This window comes from Pygoscelis adeliae, unplaced genomic scaffold (assembly GCF_000699105.1).
Source record: "Pygoscelis adeliae isolate BGI_AS28 unplaced genomic scaffold, ASM69910v1 Scaffold427, whole genome shotgun sequence".
Lineage (NCBI taxonomy): Eukaryota > Metazoa > Chordata > Aves > Sphenisciformes > Spheniscidae > Pygoscelis > Pygoscelis adeliae.
In genome coordinates, this window is record NW_008825214.1 from 493,106 (window position 1) to 509,321 (window position 16,216).

The 16,216-nt window shown below is 44.4% G+C and overlaps 1 protein-coding gene across 1 annotated transcript in view; it reads right to left on the minus strand.

Moving 5' to 3' along the window:
* The window catches only part of AATF (apoptosis antagonizing transcription factor), a 55,963-nt gene that overhangs the window by 7,643 nt on the left and 32,104 nt on the right, over nt 1–16,216 (minus strand). Inside the window, exons 9-11 of the mRNA XM_009329125.1 lie at nt 15,131–15,198; nt 13,015–13,095; nt 9,642–9,713 (exon numbers count right to left, since the gene is read on the minus strand). Of these exons, the coding sequence (XP_009327400.1) occupies nt 9,642–9,713; nt 13,015–13,095; nt 15,131–15,198 (221 nt within the window). The remainder of the gene's footprint in view (nt 1–9,641; nt 9,714–13,014; nt 13,096–15,130; nt 15,199–16,216) is intronic.

Below are 16,216 nucleotides of genomic sequence, written 5' to 3' on the forward strand. Positions count from 1 at the left end.
GCACTCTCTCACTCGCTTCCCCGCCACGGCCCAAAACCGGAGCGCACAACTCCGGCTATAAATTACACAGCCAGACGGCTCTCATCACCGTGCCCGGCGCTTGAAGGAGATTCAGAAAGGTCTGCCGCAATTCTCTCTCGCTCAGGCAGGTCAGGATTGGGTCCTTCAAGCCTGTGCAAATGCTTTTAGCCCCACGGCTTTAAATTATGAAAGGTGACATGTGACCTCTGGTTTGTCTCATGAGACCAGGCACAAGATTTATAAATATTTCAGAAAGCTGGTTCTTGCCCTAAACAAAGGGACTCTGCACATTTTGTGAGGCTGGATCTGGGGATGGGGTGGGGAGCAGGAGGACAGCAGAGAGATGGAAGGGCTGCTGCTCAAGGTACCGTCCCCCAAACTTAACCAGACCCAGGGTTCAGACCTGCCATCTCTGCCACCAATTCTGAACGTTTCCCCTTTACACCAGCACACAGCCACCTGCCTATTGACCAGCCTTGAGCTCAGGACAGCATTAACAGGAGCAGAGATGGCACCTCTCTCATCCTGATTTTGGTCCCAATAGCACTCACATTTTCATACGAGCTTTTACAGCACAAAGCATAAAAGATGTGGACAAGTGGCTGGAGAGGTGGCAAAACAGGGAGGTTCAGAAACCTCCAGCTTGCTCCACTGGGATGCTTTCCAGCAGCTTTAATTTTCCCATGAAATTCATAAAATGTTGCTTTCTCAGCCTCTGTTTTTAGACGGGTATTTGAGCAGAGCAGCCACTGTAATGCTGCAAGTGCAAGTGCCCTGCGCAGACGTGCGCACAGCCGCACGGAGGGGACCATCCTTTGTGTACCTTAACATCCCATATTCCTAGGATGATTTCCCTCTTTCACAGCTTGCCTGTTTTATAACAGATTTGATGCAGGAGAAGACAAATTGTCTCACAAAGGAAGGACGACAAATCATCTTGCAGCTCTTAACAGGTTATTTTTTTTCCCCTTTAAAAAGGAAATTTCCATAACAGAGGCGTCTGTCTTCTTACTAGGGATGTCAAACATCAAATGTTGGGACATGATGATTTCAGCCCATTGGCACTAACCAGGGTCACGTACACCACTTCACTGCTGCCAGCTTCAAAACATACAAAAACTCCTTGTTCAAATACCAGCCCTTCTAACAACTACGGTTAAAAGCGATACGGGATACTTAACTGCCATCTACATGAGCTGACTTCTAAGGCCAAGTCAAAGGTTAGAGGGATAAAAAGCCACCAAACAAAATGATACACAAAGGGCAGAATGATACTGAAGCCACGGTGCCTCAGGACCAACAGGTTTAGTTTCACATGACAACACATGCTTTTTTCTCGGTTCCCAGTGCAGCTCAGGGCTCCCCCTCGCTGAGCACCAGGCTCCCCAACGAGCCAGCTCAGGGTGCGCAGCAGGGTACACATCACCTCCCCAGGAGAGTCCCTACCTCTCCCCCAAGGGACCCGAGAGGGTCCCTGCCATACCATACCAGGGGGCTCTTCCAGAAGCCACAGAGCCCAGGTAGGCAGCTTGCCCTCCCACCCACAGCCTCATGCCAGAAACACCAGTTTTCTCTAAAATGTCAGAGCACTGCACACTCTGAGAGACTGCCCCGCACATTAGCGCTACTCCCTTTGTTTCCCAAAACAAAGCCAACACAAAGCAGCACAACCTTTCTTCCAGGCTGCGTCTATATAAACTTAGAATAATTCTTCTCGCACCAACACAGTCACCCGAGGTTTGTGCCACGCAGCACAGAAGCCGCTGGTTAGTTCTTCCAGAAAGAAGGGCTTTGCCTCCTTTCAGGGACTTCTGTCATGGTGAACGTACTGGATTGACAATCGCAGAGCCCAAATTCCTCCATTAATCTAGTCTCATGGTGTTTTAATACCTGAAGTACAAAGTGAGCTAAGTTAAAGGCTGGTATCTCACCAACTTTTAATTATTTTTTTAAAATATTAAATTCTTATGTCATATAAGTAAATTAATCTTTTAATACCAGGATTTCCTACTACGTACCCCCCTCTGCTTGCAGCAAGACACACTGTGACAAAGCAACTGTACTAAGTCCAAGAGTGAGAATGCTGATTGGGAAAATACACAATGTCCTGGCTGAATCCAAGGGAAATGCTCTAATCCGAACCTCACTGGCAGCTGGATAATCTGTGTCTTAATTCAGCTTCCCAGCAGGCACTGGTGTGCTCATGGAAGAACAAGAGTGGGCTGGATGCTCTTCTACCAAGCATGACCTGAAGCCAACGGGACTGCTGGAGTCATGGACTTAATTTCTTGCGCTTGGCCGTGGGATTTTAGGCAGTGATTCCTGCCCTGAGCCCAGTTCTGCTGCCTTGCAAGTCTGCGCTTCCAAAGTCAAACACAAAACGTATCACCATAGGTGTGGAGAGACTTTTATATACGTATGTATATACATACAGGTATCTATATAGTAATGCTAAGTACGGTGCATTGGAAATACCTGGTCAGCACTTTACCACATACTAAAAAAAAAAAAAAAAGGCAGCAGAGGAAATACACTGTGATCAGCCCTACAATGCATGGGCAGTACACAGGAGCTGGGAGAAGGGAGCCACAACATGGACACGCATCCCTAGCTTGAAGCCCCAGTTGCCTGGGGTTCCCACAAAGCAGGGACATGACAATAAGGTAACTTCCACCAGAGGCGAACAGGTTATCTGGCTAAACTAACACCATCAGCTGGTGGTGTATGATCAGTACTGCCCGAAGGCAGGGATCAGTTCACTAACTGGTGACAACCACAATGTTGAGAGGTCTGAGAAGAGCAGGGGAAATTCCCCCAGCTCCTGGAAAGGTTTCTGTGCCTCATGTTGCGGGTGGAACTGCATGGTTTGACACAGTCCCATTACAGCCATCTTCTTCCCTCTAATTTGGCTCATAACGGATGCAAAGTCCTCCTCCGTAATGAAGAACCATTTGCCGAGGTAAAAAGCAACCCATCTAAAAGCCAATATATTCTCCCCCACGTTCACCCAGTTAGAAATCCCCGTTTAGAATTTCAGCTTGCACTTGAGAACACGTCTCTTTTGTCCTGCCTGACTTTACTGCAGAAAAGCCTCCTTTTGCCTCCCATTTCTGCACTGGGTGCCATCTTTAATGATGATGTATGGGTGTCCTTTTCCTCAGCGGTGCTGTGGGGAGGGGGTCAAACATGTGACACCGCCAGCATGTGTATCAACAGCAAATTATAAACCGTGTCAATCCAAGTTAATGCAAAGCTGTAATCCTCTTTAACAAGAGATCAAATCAGTGCCATGAGTTATGTTCATTCTGTAATCTGATAAGAAATAGAGTGAGCCTCTAATAAAAGAGTAATGAGAGCCCTTAATGATGCTGTTAAAAGGTAGCGCCGGTTAAAATATTGCTGTTGTTCCAGCTGATTAGATCACTGTTGCATATTTGCACAATCTTGTTTTACCTGTCAGAATAACCTGAGTCGTCTTGGGAGATAAAGGTGTTTGGACCAAACATGTGTGTCCTTAAAGAACGTCTCTCCTGCAAGTTACCGTCCTCCAGAGGTGAAATAATGATGTTCATCAAACTTAGCAGTAATTTGATATTATACCTTTTTTTAAAGTGTCTGTGTTTAGTCTCTGTTCCGCACTCATGTACAGTGCAGAGATCTGAAGATCTATATATCAAAGCTGACAGAGAGATATAACAAAACCAAAATCCACACACAGATCTTCCCAGGAACACAGACTTTACCCGACCTTGCCACAACTAGGCTGTTTATAGGATCAACTCCTGCAGATAGGACAACTCTGCACAAACTGAAAATATGCTCGCTTGTCCCTAGACATGCAGGCCTTCAGCCACAATCTCTAGCCTCAGTTTGCCCATAAAGAAGTACCTAGCACAGGAGCTTTCTGTGAGTGCAGAGATGTCTGATCTCCTGAAAACATGAGACTGCTCAGAGCTAGGCCAGCTGAAGGTGACTGCACCGAAGATCTGTGTTCAACTATGGCTCTGGCCCAGACCTGCTGTGTCACCTTTGGCAAGTCACTGAGGCTCCTGACTCACGGATTTCTGGACCCAAATACCTTTGGAGATACGGGCTATCATTTCTCCGTGCCTCATTTCCCAAAGTGTAAGACAGAGAAGACTGGCATCTTCCCAGCTCTGTTGAACATGGTGGTACTGAAGGATGATTATATTAAAGATTACACTACGCTAGACACTGGAGCAATGGGATCAGTGAAGTACCCTAGCTCATGAAGATGGGAAAAGCGTATTTCAAGCAAAGTCCAATAAGTGGCACCCACATGATGCCACCCTCAAACCCAGGCGAAATCACAACCAGAGAGAGATCAACCCTGTTCCAATCCTGGGTAATTCCTGCCCGAGACTGCTACCCTCCCCTCTGGACAACCACCACAGCACACTTACACTCAAGCTTTCGCCTTCAGGTTCCCTGTCTTAGGGCAGGCCCATTTACATAGCAATGACCTTGGACCGATTAGAAAAACCTTGGCCCAAGAGTACAATAAACGTATTTAAGTCTATAAACATATACCCCAAGATAACCATAAAAATCACTTTCCAGTGTATGTTTTAAAATACTACCAAAGAGGGGTTAAAATAGAGGAGGGCTCGAGGCCACCAGTGTCCCACACATTACAACATAATATATGTGAGCACAAGGTTAAACAGCCATGCCCATGCGTAGGGTGCATGAAAAACTGGCAAGTGGAAGATTAATTGTCTGCACGAATGCTATTATTCCAACCAGCAGCAAGAATAAGAAAGAATGTGGCAGTGATGTTGACAAAGGCAGTTATTATACTTCTACGTTTCTTTTCTCAAATTCAGGCTGTAAAACAATTCTGGAGTGACTGTTCATCCCCTTCTCCATGCAGCGCTCAGGCTGTTTCTCCTCACATGCATTTGCTCTTTGTTTCCTCAGCCAGCAGCAGTGGCAAGTGATAAACTTGATGTGCCAGATCCCCAGAAGTCCTGGGTGTCCCACAGCCATGACACCACCCCACAGGGACCTTCAGGTGAGTGCTAGCAGTTCCTTGCACCATTTTAAGGTCTCTCTGCACAGCCAGAGTAGTGTAAAATGGCTTAAATGTACAGGAGAATCAGGCCCCAAATGTATTCCTAGGCTGCATGAGCTATTTAAATATACAGAAAACAGCAAGGTATTACAGTGCTACACAGTCTCATGCCTTCGAAAGCGCTTACAGCAAGCAAAGCAAGAAAAGAGTGACAGACAACTCCCCTCTGCTTTTGCCCCAGTGACAAAGGGCTTGTGCAGTTCCTCACGGGGAGTGAGGACTTGGCACAGCCGAAGAAGAACCAGAACTACTCCACCACTCGCACCCCCCGGACTCTACACCATCCCCCCCGACTTCTGCCCATCCACATCTGCACATCCGTATTTATTTACCGGCATTTTTCCAGGTATCTACCTGCCACTGTAGCCACTGGCAGAACCTAAGGAGAATGTTCTGCCAGCTCTGTTTCTACAACCCTTTTTTATATACAGCTCACTGACACTTTAAAATTTCTCACACTACAACACGGAGCGCCCCGTTGTTCAGATGTGTATTTATTTTGGGGTCACGCCTTTTAAGTGCCTGAGCAGAAAAAAAAATGGCTCAGAGCATGATCACATCACTGTGAAGTGTATACTTGCATTTTCAATCTAGTAATTCACACTTGCAAACAATAAAATTACCTTCTGTCACAAAGGAAAGCTGTTATCATTACTGCTTCCCTCTCATGCGTACAGGCCTGGTCCTTTCTTTTTAATTCACCTGCAGTTTAAAGCAGATGTCGAATTCTTCTTGCCTTGTCCGGTATGGCTATGTGCTGCTAGAGAGGTATTATGGCCCATGGCAAGTGCAGGGGCATTTTAAACAGAGATGTGAAGTGACCCCTAGAGAGTGGCTATGATTTTCAAAAAAATGACTGATAGCAGCAGATATCTTCATTTTGGGAGAATTGAACCAAATCACCTATAGAGGCCTAATTTTCAGACACTGGCCACTCCAGTATTTTGAATATGTTTTATGTCTCGATGAAAACATAAATGGTGTAAACTATGGAGGGAAGGAAGGAAGCTAAGCTAAATAATGCCCAGGTTTTCAGTGTGCAAAGCAAGAATGCCCACCCAAATGCGGAAGGGCTGCTGCAAAGAGGAAATAAGAATCTGTTCTTAAAGCCCACATTGAACAGGACAAGAAATAATGGGCCTAAATTACAGCAGAGGGAAATTTAAGCTCAACATGAGGACTAAACAATGCCCAAGCACATCCCGTGGGGAGGAAGCTGCAGAGGAACTGCTTAAGGAAGCCTGTAATGCCTGCAATAGGCAAAGGTAAGGCATATTCTTTGTGTTACAGGTAACCAGCAGGCATTTTGGCAAACAGTGAGGAAAGCTTAGGCTTCTATTTGTGTATCCGTGTCTTGTCTAAAACAAAAGCTGTGTGTTAAAAAAATGAAATACTACTATTACTATTACTAAACCACTGTTTTTTACAGGCACTTCTCAACAGCAGACCTCCGTGGCTCAGAAGGGGAATCAGAGTCACAGAAACACAGAGCGACCTGCTCAAGGTCACCCATGAAGCCACCGGCAGAACTAGGAACAGAACCTGCCCAGCCTGATTCCAGCATTGCCCCATCCATGTCCAGGGTCTGCTTGAAAGCCTGATCTTGGCAGAATGGGGTACAGCTGCCCACATGATATGACCCTCAGGCACACTTGCTGGTGTGCGAACACATCAACCGACAGTCTCACTCTAGACGGCTAAAGCAACATCAGGAGATAAGTGACTAAAATGCCATTAACAGAAAATATGGCGGGCCTCCAAAGCGACTAATAAACTTAATGTAAGAAATAATTTCCTGCAGTCAGACAATAAGCAGCAGCAGCTGCTGCCACACTGCTGCCACCAAAGAATCAGTAAAACATGCAAGCGATGTAATAACCCGCTCAATGTGGAGAAAACCCCCAGGAGACATTTTCAGTAAACCAAATGTCAAACACTCTGTCCCTACCACAATGATAACTATGTCAACACAGCATAACATAGATAGCATCCTATTAGCTGTAATAGCTTCTGAGGGTCAGCCAGACCCCGTGCAGTTTGTGGTGGACTCAAGGTGCCTCGCGAGAAGCGAGGGGAATAAGGGTTATGAAGATGGCAGCCAGATGAAGTGTAGCTGAGGCCCAAGAAGGCTATTGTGCAGAACGACTCCACTGTCCCAGCTGTTTCGATGCACTTCACGTTTGCATTGACTTGCTGGAGGATTTTGGCTTACAGAATGCATTTTCTATGCAACTTTTAGAACACAAGTGAGTGCGGTGGACTGCAAAGGAGGAGGCAATGTCACCTCTGGGGACAGCAAACACAGTGTAACTCCTAGAGTATTAGGATCAGTCTTACCATTTTTTTTTCACCTTCCTCCCCCTCACACATACCCCATGCAAGCTGAGCTTGCCTTCATTCTGGGGACAGAGCAGGAGTCTGTATGCCTGCCTAACCTGTAGGACAGGGCAATATGTACTATACGCAAAAAATGACAGACATCCTAACCTCATTCAAAATTCTCGAAGCATAAGTAGTAGCCAGTTGTATTGGGTCTGGCTGAGGTGGGAGTTAATTTTCCCCATAGCAGCCCTCATAGTGCTGTGCTTTGTATTGGTAGCTACAAAGGTGTTGATAACGCACCAGTGTTTTGGCTACTGCTGAGCAGTGCTCCACAGCATCGAGGCTGTCTCTCCAACATTCCCCCCTCACCACTAGGCTGGGGGTGGGCGAGATCTTGGGGGGGGACATAGCCAGGACAACTGACCCAAACTGACCAAAGGGATATTCCATACTGTATGATGTATGACATCTGCTCAGCAGTAAAAGCTAAGAGAAAGGAGGAGGCAGAGAGGTGGGACATTCATTATTACGATGTTTGTCTTCCGGAGCAACCGCTATGCAGACTGAAGCCCTACTTCCCAGGAAGTGGCTGGACATCACCTACTGATGGGAAGTAGAGAATAAATCTTTTGTTTTCCTTTGCTTCCATGTGCGGCCTTTACTTTTGCTTTATTAAACTGCCTGCGGCTTGGTGCCCCTGGCATCCAGCCAAGGTCAACCCACCATACCAGTCAACTGGACATAATATTAAGATAGAGAAATACTAGAGTCATGCGTATTATTAATGCATGTGGTACGAACCGGTTTTTCGCAAACACACATATGCCACCTGCTAATTACCCTCAGACAAAAAGATGTGGGAAACGAGCAGCACATCCCAGAACCATTTCTACAGGATGGCACGACTCTACTAGGAATGTGTGTCTATCCTGCCCCTATTTGGGGCTATCCAAAACAGCAAAGACACCAATTCCATATAGATAAGGAGGTCCTTGCCAGCTGGGAAGCACAGATAGCTGCTAGCTCAGGCCCTGCATATCAGAAACAAAAATGCACTTGATTTATTTGCCAAATAAACAAAAGTGTGTACGTCTAATCTCACAGTGCCCGAGCCACTCCTGTGATCCAGGTAAGCAGGGGGCAGAACTGACCGCCTTATATGGCTGGAGGCATAGCTTTCATCCTACACATCCAACACATTTATTTTTGTGGCGAGAGGATCTAGACAATATTCAGAAATCAGAGCAGTTTTCTCACTTGAAAAAAAGAAAAAAAGAGCAAAGAAACTATGAGAAAGATGCATGATGAAACAGCACAGGTCTTATTATGGACACAAAACATCTTAGTGCCAGCTTACTGGAGAGCTCTCATCCAGAAGTCTGTGCAATACTCCAAAAGGCAACAGTCTAAGAACAGCGGGTATTTGGTTTCCATTTTGCAAACAGACAAATGACATCTCTCTCTCACAAAGCACAAACTTGTTCCACAACCCAGGGGAAAGATGTTTCTCAAGCCGCCTACATCCATTCACTGGAAAAATTATTCCACCTCCTTCCCACAAAAAGCTCAGCATTTTGAGATTTAGTTTAAAAATGTAATACTTAAGAAATATGGGTGTATATGTAGAAAAACTATCTAGTAACTATGCACAAAACCTCATTGATATTTTCTTTACTAATTAGCACTTTAAAACATTATAGTCTTCCAATAAAATTCTTCACTCTTTAAATAGACATAAACACAAGGAACATTTAGGCCTTGAGTGAATCTTGACTGAACTCTTCCAGTTATTATCTGATTTAAGAAAATGCATACTAACCAGAATTTAAAACAGTTGCCATTTCTGTTAAAAGACAAGTTCTTTGTAAGTTTCGATTATACGTGAAGACACCAGATAACTTAGTTGTCTATTTCCAAAATAATTCCATAAAACTAGAAGATTTCAAAATTGGAGGAGTTCTAAAGGAGCAATCAAAATGTAGGTACTGAGATTTATGAAAATTTCTTGTTTGGTGTCACAGTAATTACAGACTGAAAGCTCAGCCAGACTGCCTGGACAGATGTGACCGAGACACCCAGGCTATGATGCCAGTGACAAATGGTTAACTGATAAGAAGAAATGGAGGGGGCGACAGACTGAAGAACAGGTCAATATCATGCTGTCATGAAGCCATTTGAGAAACATAATTAATCTATTACTCACCTGGCATCATCATTCATTGTACAGTGGTCAATAGGTGCCATGAAGCTCACCAGCTTGCTATGGACATGATACCTGAATAGTGCAGGAAATAAGCAGGCAGCACATTAGTAACTATTAATGAAAAGGAAACGTTGCTGCTTCACTAGAAACATACCAGCCCCTGAAATGCAAAACACTGGTTTTCCTGGTGGCTGATATCTAATGAGTCACTAGTTGTAGCTGGCAATTCCCCCTCCCTCCCCTCCTCCTCCTCCTTTCTTATAACACGGACACAAGAATAATCAGATGATGCAATGAACTGAATAGCAAGCAAATCCTTTTTTATCACAGCTAGAAAGAGGACATACAGCATCCATTAATTGTGTGCGAGTACCTAATCAGACTCCCAGACAGACAACCCTGAAAAGTCAGACAGAGAAACAAGAACTCGTTTTCAGCCTTCCGTTCAGCTGGTGTCTTAATCACCTTCTGGAATTTGTGCCCAAAGAGCCCACTGCAGGCAGCAGAAGCGTCAGAGCATCAGACCTTCTCAAGCATCCATCTGCTATCGCTTTTTCCTTGCTCTGTGGTATCTAGAGCCCTAAAGGATATCAAAATCCCACTCTGCCAGCCATACCCATAGTTGGAAAGTCTTACCCTGAATAACTTACAAATGGAGCATGTAAAAACAGGCAAAGAAGGAGACAGGAAAAAGACCTGTGCAAAGAAGAGACGGGGCATGTCAAGGGTGATACAGTGCTGCATCTGTCTCAGCTTCTGATCCACCAAAATATTTCTGCAAGCTGTACTGCACCTCCAGATACGGGATCCCCTTCCCGCTTTCCACACTGGGCTAGGAACTTGCAGTAGCTTTTCGCGACTCATATTCAAGGACCTGACAGATGAAATTTAACAGGATACTGAAAAACTCTGAATGAAAAGGTGGCTTTAAACCCTAGTGTCTAAGGGCAGGAGATTCCAAACCAACGGCTCTTGGTGTACACTACCATGCTGCCGACCCAAGTCTGAAATGTTTTATCCAAGCTGCTGCTATTTTTAGCACTTGACAAATAGCAGGCAAAAGGATTCACAAGCATTTGCCCAGAATCACCTTTCCACTCTGTCACCTCTGCACTCCCTTTTGTTTGCTTATGCAGGAACATTCCCTCGAGGGGATTTTTAGCTCGCAAGACTATTTCAGAATGGCTCTTCAGGCACAGCACACGCTCACCCTTACACAAGGGCTTCTCTGCACAATCAAGTCTTTGTCACTCGTAATGGAAGCAACTGCCCTGGTCTAACGCTGTAATGATCGAGTCAGGGAACAGACATAGCCGTGCAGGGCTTGGACTGCAACAAACAACAGGTCAACAGGCTGGACTATGAAATAGTTCGCTCGTGAGACATTAACAACTGATGGATTCATACAGATCAAAGCTTATACAGGGACAGTCTGCGTAGTGGCAAGGGGACTTAGCAATTCTGATAAATCCTCTGACATGAGTTGTTTGTCCAGAACTAATTACTGTCACATTTTTTAAATCAGGGCTTTAAAAATCCCAGTCTAGCAGATAAAAATATTTAATTTCATTCACAGAAAGACATCCCATGCAGCACAGGACCAGAAATCACTGACATGAAAAATAGGTGTGCACACATCACTCCTCTGTATCTACCTCAAGAAAAGGCAGGTCCTAGCGAGGGATAGCAGAGTTCTAGGCACCAGGTTTCTTAAGCTCGACTGTGGAGTTTCAGGATGAGCTTGCTTCCCCTCTTAGTGGCCCAATTTCCCTGCCTATGAAGGGGACAGGTACTCACGTCAAGCGCAAGATCGACTGCTTTTGGAAGCACTTGAAGACCCTCAGACCCTACAATAAACTAGCACGTTTCATCCACGCATGCTACAACATTGAAGGTTTGCTAAAGGATTGCTAAAAAGGAAGAATTATGGAGACAGATGAAACTTAGTATGTGATAGTTTGCTTTCCAGGATCTCAAAGTCCGTCACGAAAACAAATCTAAGCGCTGCTGCCCCAGTTTTAGAGAAGGAAAAGGAAGAACAGAGGACAAGTAATCTGCTTGGGGTGACACCGAGTCTCTCAGTGGAAGAACCAACTATTTAAAAACACCCATTTAGGCTCTACTGGACTGTTCTGAAAAGATGCTGGAGCTTAACTGCATGTTAATCCTAAACACAGACAATGACACTTTTTTCTTTTATTGATATTTTCCCTGCAGGGTCAGTGCAACTTTTATTTAAAGAAGAAAAAAAAGGCACCTAAGATCTAAGAGGCAATTGACTTGGCGAGATAGCTGATCTCTCAGGAATGCTGAAGCGCACAGATTGCACACAATGAGAGACTTCCCCATTATTCCTGGAGGTTTACGAGTCTGACTCAGTTGTGTGATGTTGTCAGTAGTTTTGACTGAATCATGAATATATCCAATTATGTGTGATGCTGACAGAAAAGAATATTGATAGTCAATAATTATAGGCTTTTCAGGCCAACAAAGTAGCTCTTCCCTCTTTTAATAAATTATCTTATGACATCTATCTTAAAAATTGCTATGCCAGGCCTGACCCAGACTGACTCCACTGACTTTCTATCAGATGCCATCTAAACTCACGATTTATAGTTTACTCACAAAAGGATGGTTAATGTTGCGGATTTTTCAGGAAGCAGTGCGGCTTTTCAGCATGCCTCCCTGCCACAAACACCTCCTCTACTACAAATCATGCAGTCATGCTAAACTCAGGGAGACTAATATATCTGCTCTGCAAAGGGGAAAAAAAACTCCATCCTCTCCAGACTGCTTCCCTTTCCACCCTACCGCGTGGAAGGTTCTTCCAGTGGAAACACAACGGGAGAGATCAACGCAAGTCAGTGATCCAGGAGTCAGGATGTGTAATGCTTTGAAACTAAAGAAAGCTGTGATGGGACTTACAAAAATAAAGAGAGATTAGACACCAAATTCCAACTGACAGTCAGTGGGAAATAGACATCTGCCTCACTGAGGCATTTCTGCACATCTTCCCCTGGAGCTGCTAGCTACGTTTTAGTCAGCTAAATATATACCACACAAGAGGTGTTTATTGGCTTTCACTAGAAATTACGGCGCCAAATCGCTTAGGAACATTTGAACACCTACCTCCCTCCAGTGTTTTCTGAGATCAATGAACACTATGGTCAAGACTAATCTGGGCAACGCTCACAGCCTGCATCCAACCAAGCCCTTAGCTCAAAAAACATTAAGATACCCCAGTGGATGCCCCAGAGCAAGACATCTTGCCCTAAAAGGCATGAATAAGCCTACCAATGCACCCCAGAGCCCACCCAGCGCAGCCAGACTTCATTCGGCAAAATCAGAACTTCTTGCAGAAGCTGATACCCACCGGATTCTCCTTCCTTTACTGGCTTTTCTGTCCACTTTCTTCTTTATTTTGCTTCGTAACTTCTGGATGGCCAGCCATTGCCTGAGGAATGCAAAACGACAGTTACACAACTTTTAGAGCCACTAGGAAAACGAGCATTAGGTACGCTGGGCTCTGAGGCCCTTCCCAGCCCTTCTACCTATTACAGTTACGCAAGTGAAGGAGATCAGAACCTCAGGAAAACAAGTATGAAACTTCAAGTGCCCGTGGTACTGCTTCACTCCACGGACGTGGCATTTAAACAATAAGCGTTCCCCCTGACTCCAGCCACAATGGGACACGCAGACCAGACCTGCTGATCCCGATGAGACAGTCGCTGTTCAGTGAGAACATTCTACCTGCAGGGAAACCCGTGGAGGCCACAAGCTTGGCTCCATTTTTCATTCTTTCTTCATTACCGAATATTTTTAAGAATCTTTAGAATTAAAAAAAAAACCTTCACAAAATATAAATGCTAAAATCTGTAAAAAATGTCTTTACAGGTACTGCTTTTTTGTTTCAGCCTCGATCACTAGAATGACTTCTGTTTTGCATATAGAAAGCCCGTAACAGAATAGATGGTCTGCCCCATCCTAAACTGATTCTTTAAGTGAGACAGGTTATGCTAACTTCATGAACAGAATTATCATGATGCAGTAGCTGCTCTGAATTTATTTCCTCCCTCAGTTTTGCAAAGTATATTGAAAATTATAAGCAAGTATTTCTCCCCACCATCTCCGACTTAAACCTGGCAAATCTAGCAAGAAGCCCTATATAATGCTCCAACTATTACTACACAAAACTACAAAAGAAAGAAAAGCAATAAACACTTTCAGAAAGTGCTGTCTGATCCCCAACTGTATTTAGAAGGAAGAGGTCAACTCCTCAGACAGAACTTCATCAAGTCAAAGAAGTTTTCAGCAGGGGAAAACTTCTACTAGTTATAAATATTTTTTTACGAAAACGAGCGTCATCTTACCTGATTTATACAATGAAAACTTGACATCAGGGAAAAAAATCTAGCAAAATCCAATTACTGCAATCTTAATATAATCTTAATTACTGTAATCTATTTTATTGTAAAGTCAGATAAATGTACAATGTAATCACCACTTAAATGTAATTTTGTCTATATCATGTTAAATTATAGTGAATAGCTTTCCATAGTATTCCAGACATACACAAAATAAATTTGACACATTGCACTAAAATTTGGGTAATATTTTACAAGGATAAAAGTTATTTCACAATCACAAAATTTCCTAATGCATTTTCTCCCCCTCCCCATATGCATACCCCCATAGCACTTTTTCAGCGGAGAGCCCTACTCCAGCATTTTCAGCCTTCCTCTGCTTTTACACTTTTCTAAATTATAGCCCATGGCTATTTAAATGTACACTGTTCATTAAGTGGTATTTGGAAGATGCTTTATTTTCTAACTATATAATTAAACAGAGAAATAAGAGCTTCCCTGCATGGAATTATATTTTACTTCTGCATGCAGAAAACATTCCCTGATATCGTTTTAATTGTATAGCATCTTTTCTTGCAGCAGGGAGAGAGCATAGACAGAATTGCTTTAACTGATCTCACGACAGAAGGTTTGCTCCTCTAAAACAATGACAAATCAGAGCTCATAATGAGAAAAGGCCAAATTTCAGCAGCGGGCAGTCACTTTGTGTAGTTCCCCCTCGTGGGGGGTCACTTAAGACACCCCTCTATGGATTCCCTTTGCGCTGCCTGAACCACTGAGAGACAGAGATATCTGAAGTCCGGAACAAGCCTTTTACAACTAGAAAGTATCTTCAGGGGATCGCAGACAAACCAGGGCACAGCTCAAAAGCTGGCAAACTCGGAGTCAGACAGTGTGATCCATAACTAAGGAATATGTTACAGAGGATGACTCTCCTGACTAATGTCATACTGTTTTAATAACTTGTTATGCAATTTCTTACACCCAGATGCTTTCTCCAGAGTCATTAAAAATTTTGCCCTCTACAATGAACTGGACTGGAAGCCCACAAGTAGTTTTGCACTTCTGGACTGGAATGCAGTGCTGGGGGGAAGCTCATGATGTTACAGACAACTTCCTACTTACCTGCCCATTGCCACCTGGTCATTGGGGTCCAACGAAGTGGTTTTGCGTTCTATGAGTTCTCGAAGGAGCTAGAAGAAAGACAACAATCCCATTTAAAAGCACCGTAAAGACATGTTAATGCAAACAGGCTCACAGGTTCCCAAGGGAACCTGTATGCCTCATTTTTTTGAAACTCCCTAGAAAACCCCAAGCCAAGAACCAAGGCTTTTTAACATTTCCTCTGTACGAAAGAGTTTTCCAAGGGAAAAAGCTGGTGTCTCTGAAAACGTTCAAGCAAAGAAGCAGAACCCTGTGCTAAAAGTGTAAGTAACTGTAGATCATCCCCCTCTTCCAAAAAGGTCCCCATAGAATATGTGACTGGGGCATAACACTGAAGGCCACTACAAAGAGCTGTATGTAAGTTAATTTCAGATGAATCTAGGAGCAACATAACCTTCCCTTCAAAACATCATGGTTTATTTAGGTGACATGTAGCATCATGTCACTTATCTGAAGAGAATCTAAAGGTTATGCAGAGCCAGAGGGGCACAGCTTGGCAGCACCACGGGCCAAGCACAAGGAGCCCCACATGGGCAAAGCAAACTGGTGATCTTCAGTCTAAGCAATGGCAAGGACTGGAATCCCTGCGGGCACTGCAAAGCCCCCTCTGGGATTGTCAGATGGGCCAACCGTTCGGTAACTGCTCGTCCCAGGAGCCCAGAGCAAAGTGTACAATCCCACAGAGGGCAAATAGGTGACAAGCTTGGGGGGATGTGAGCAGTTGAGCCTGACACGAGACGGTCATTTCTCACCCAGAGGGGCAAAAACTCAGCTTGTATTTCAGAGGCTGGTACTGTTCCTTGGGCTTTTGGAAGGATAAAAAAGGCCTGAATCTTCACAGGCTGTTGTGTACACAACTCCCATGGGCATGAGATGTAACGCAGGCAGATCTGCAGGAAGACCTCTGCCCCACAGGTCTTGCCCCACACTTTGAGTGGGGAGGGCAGGGGGGAACTGAAACACTTCACCAAGCAGAAATCAAGTATTGCTGGGCAGTAACGCTCGCTCTGAGGAACAGCTCAGAAAAAGAATTTTTATAGCTAGAGC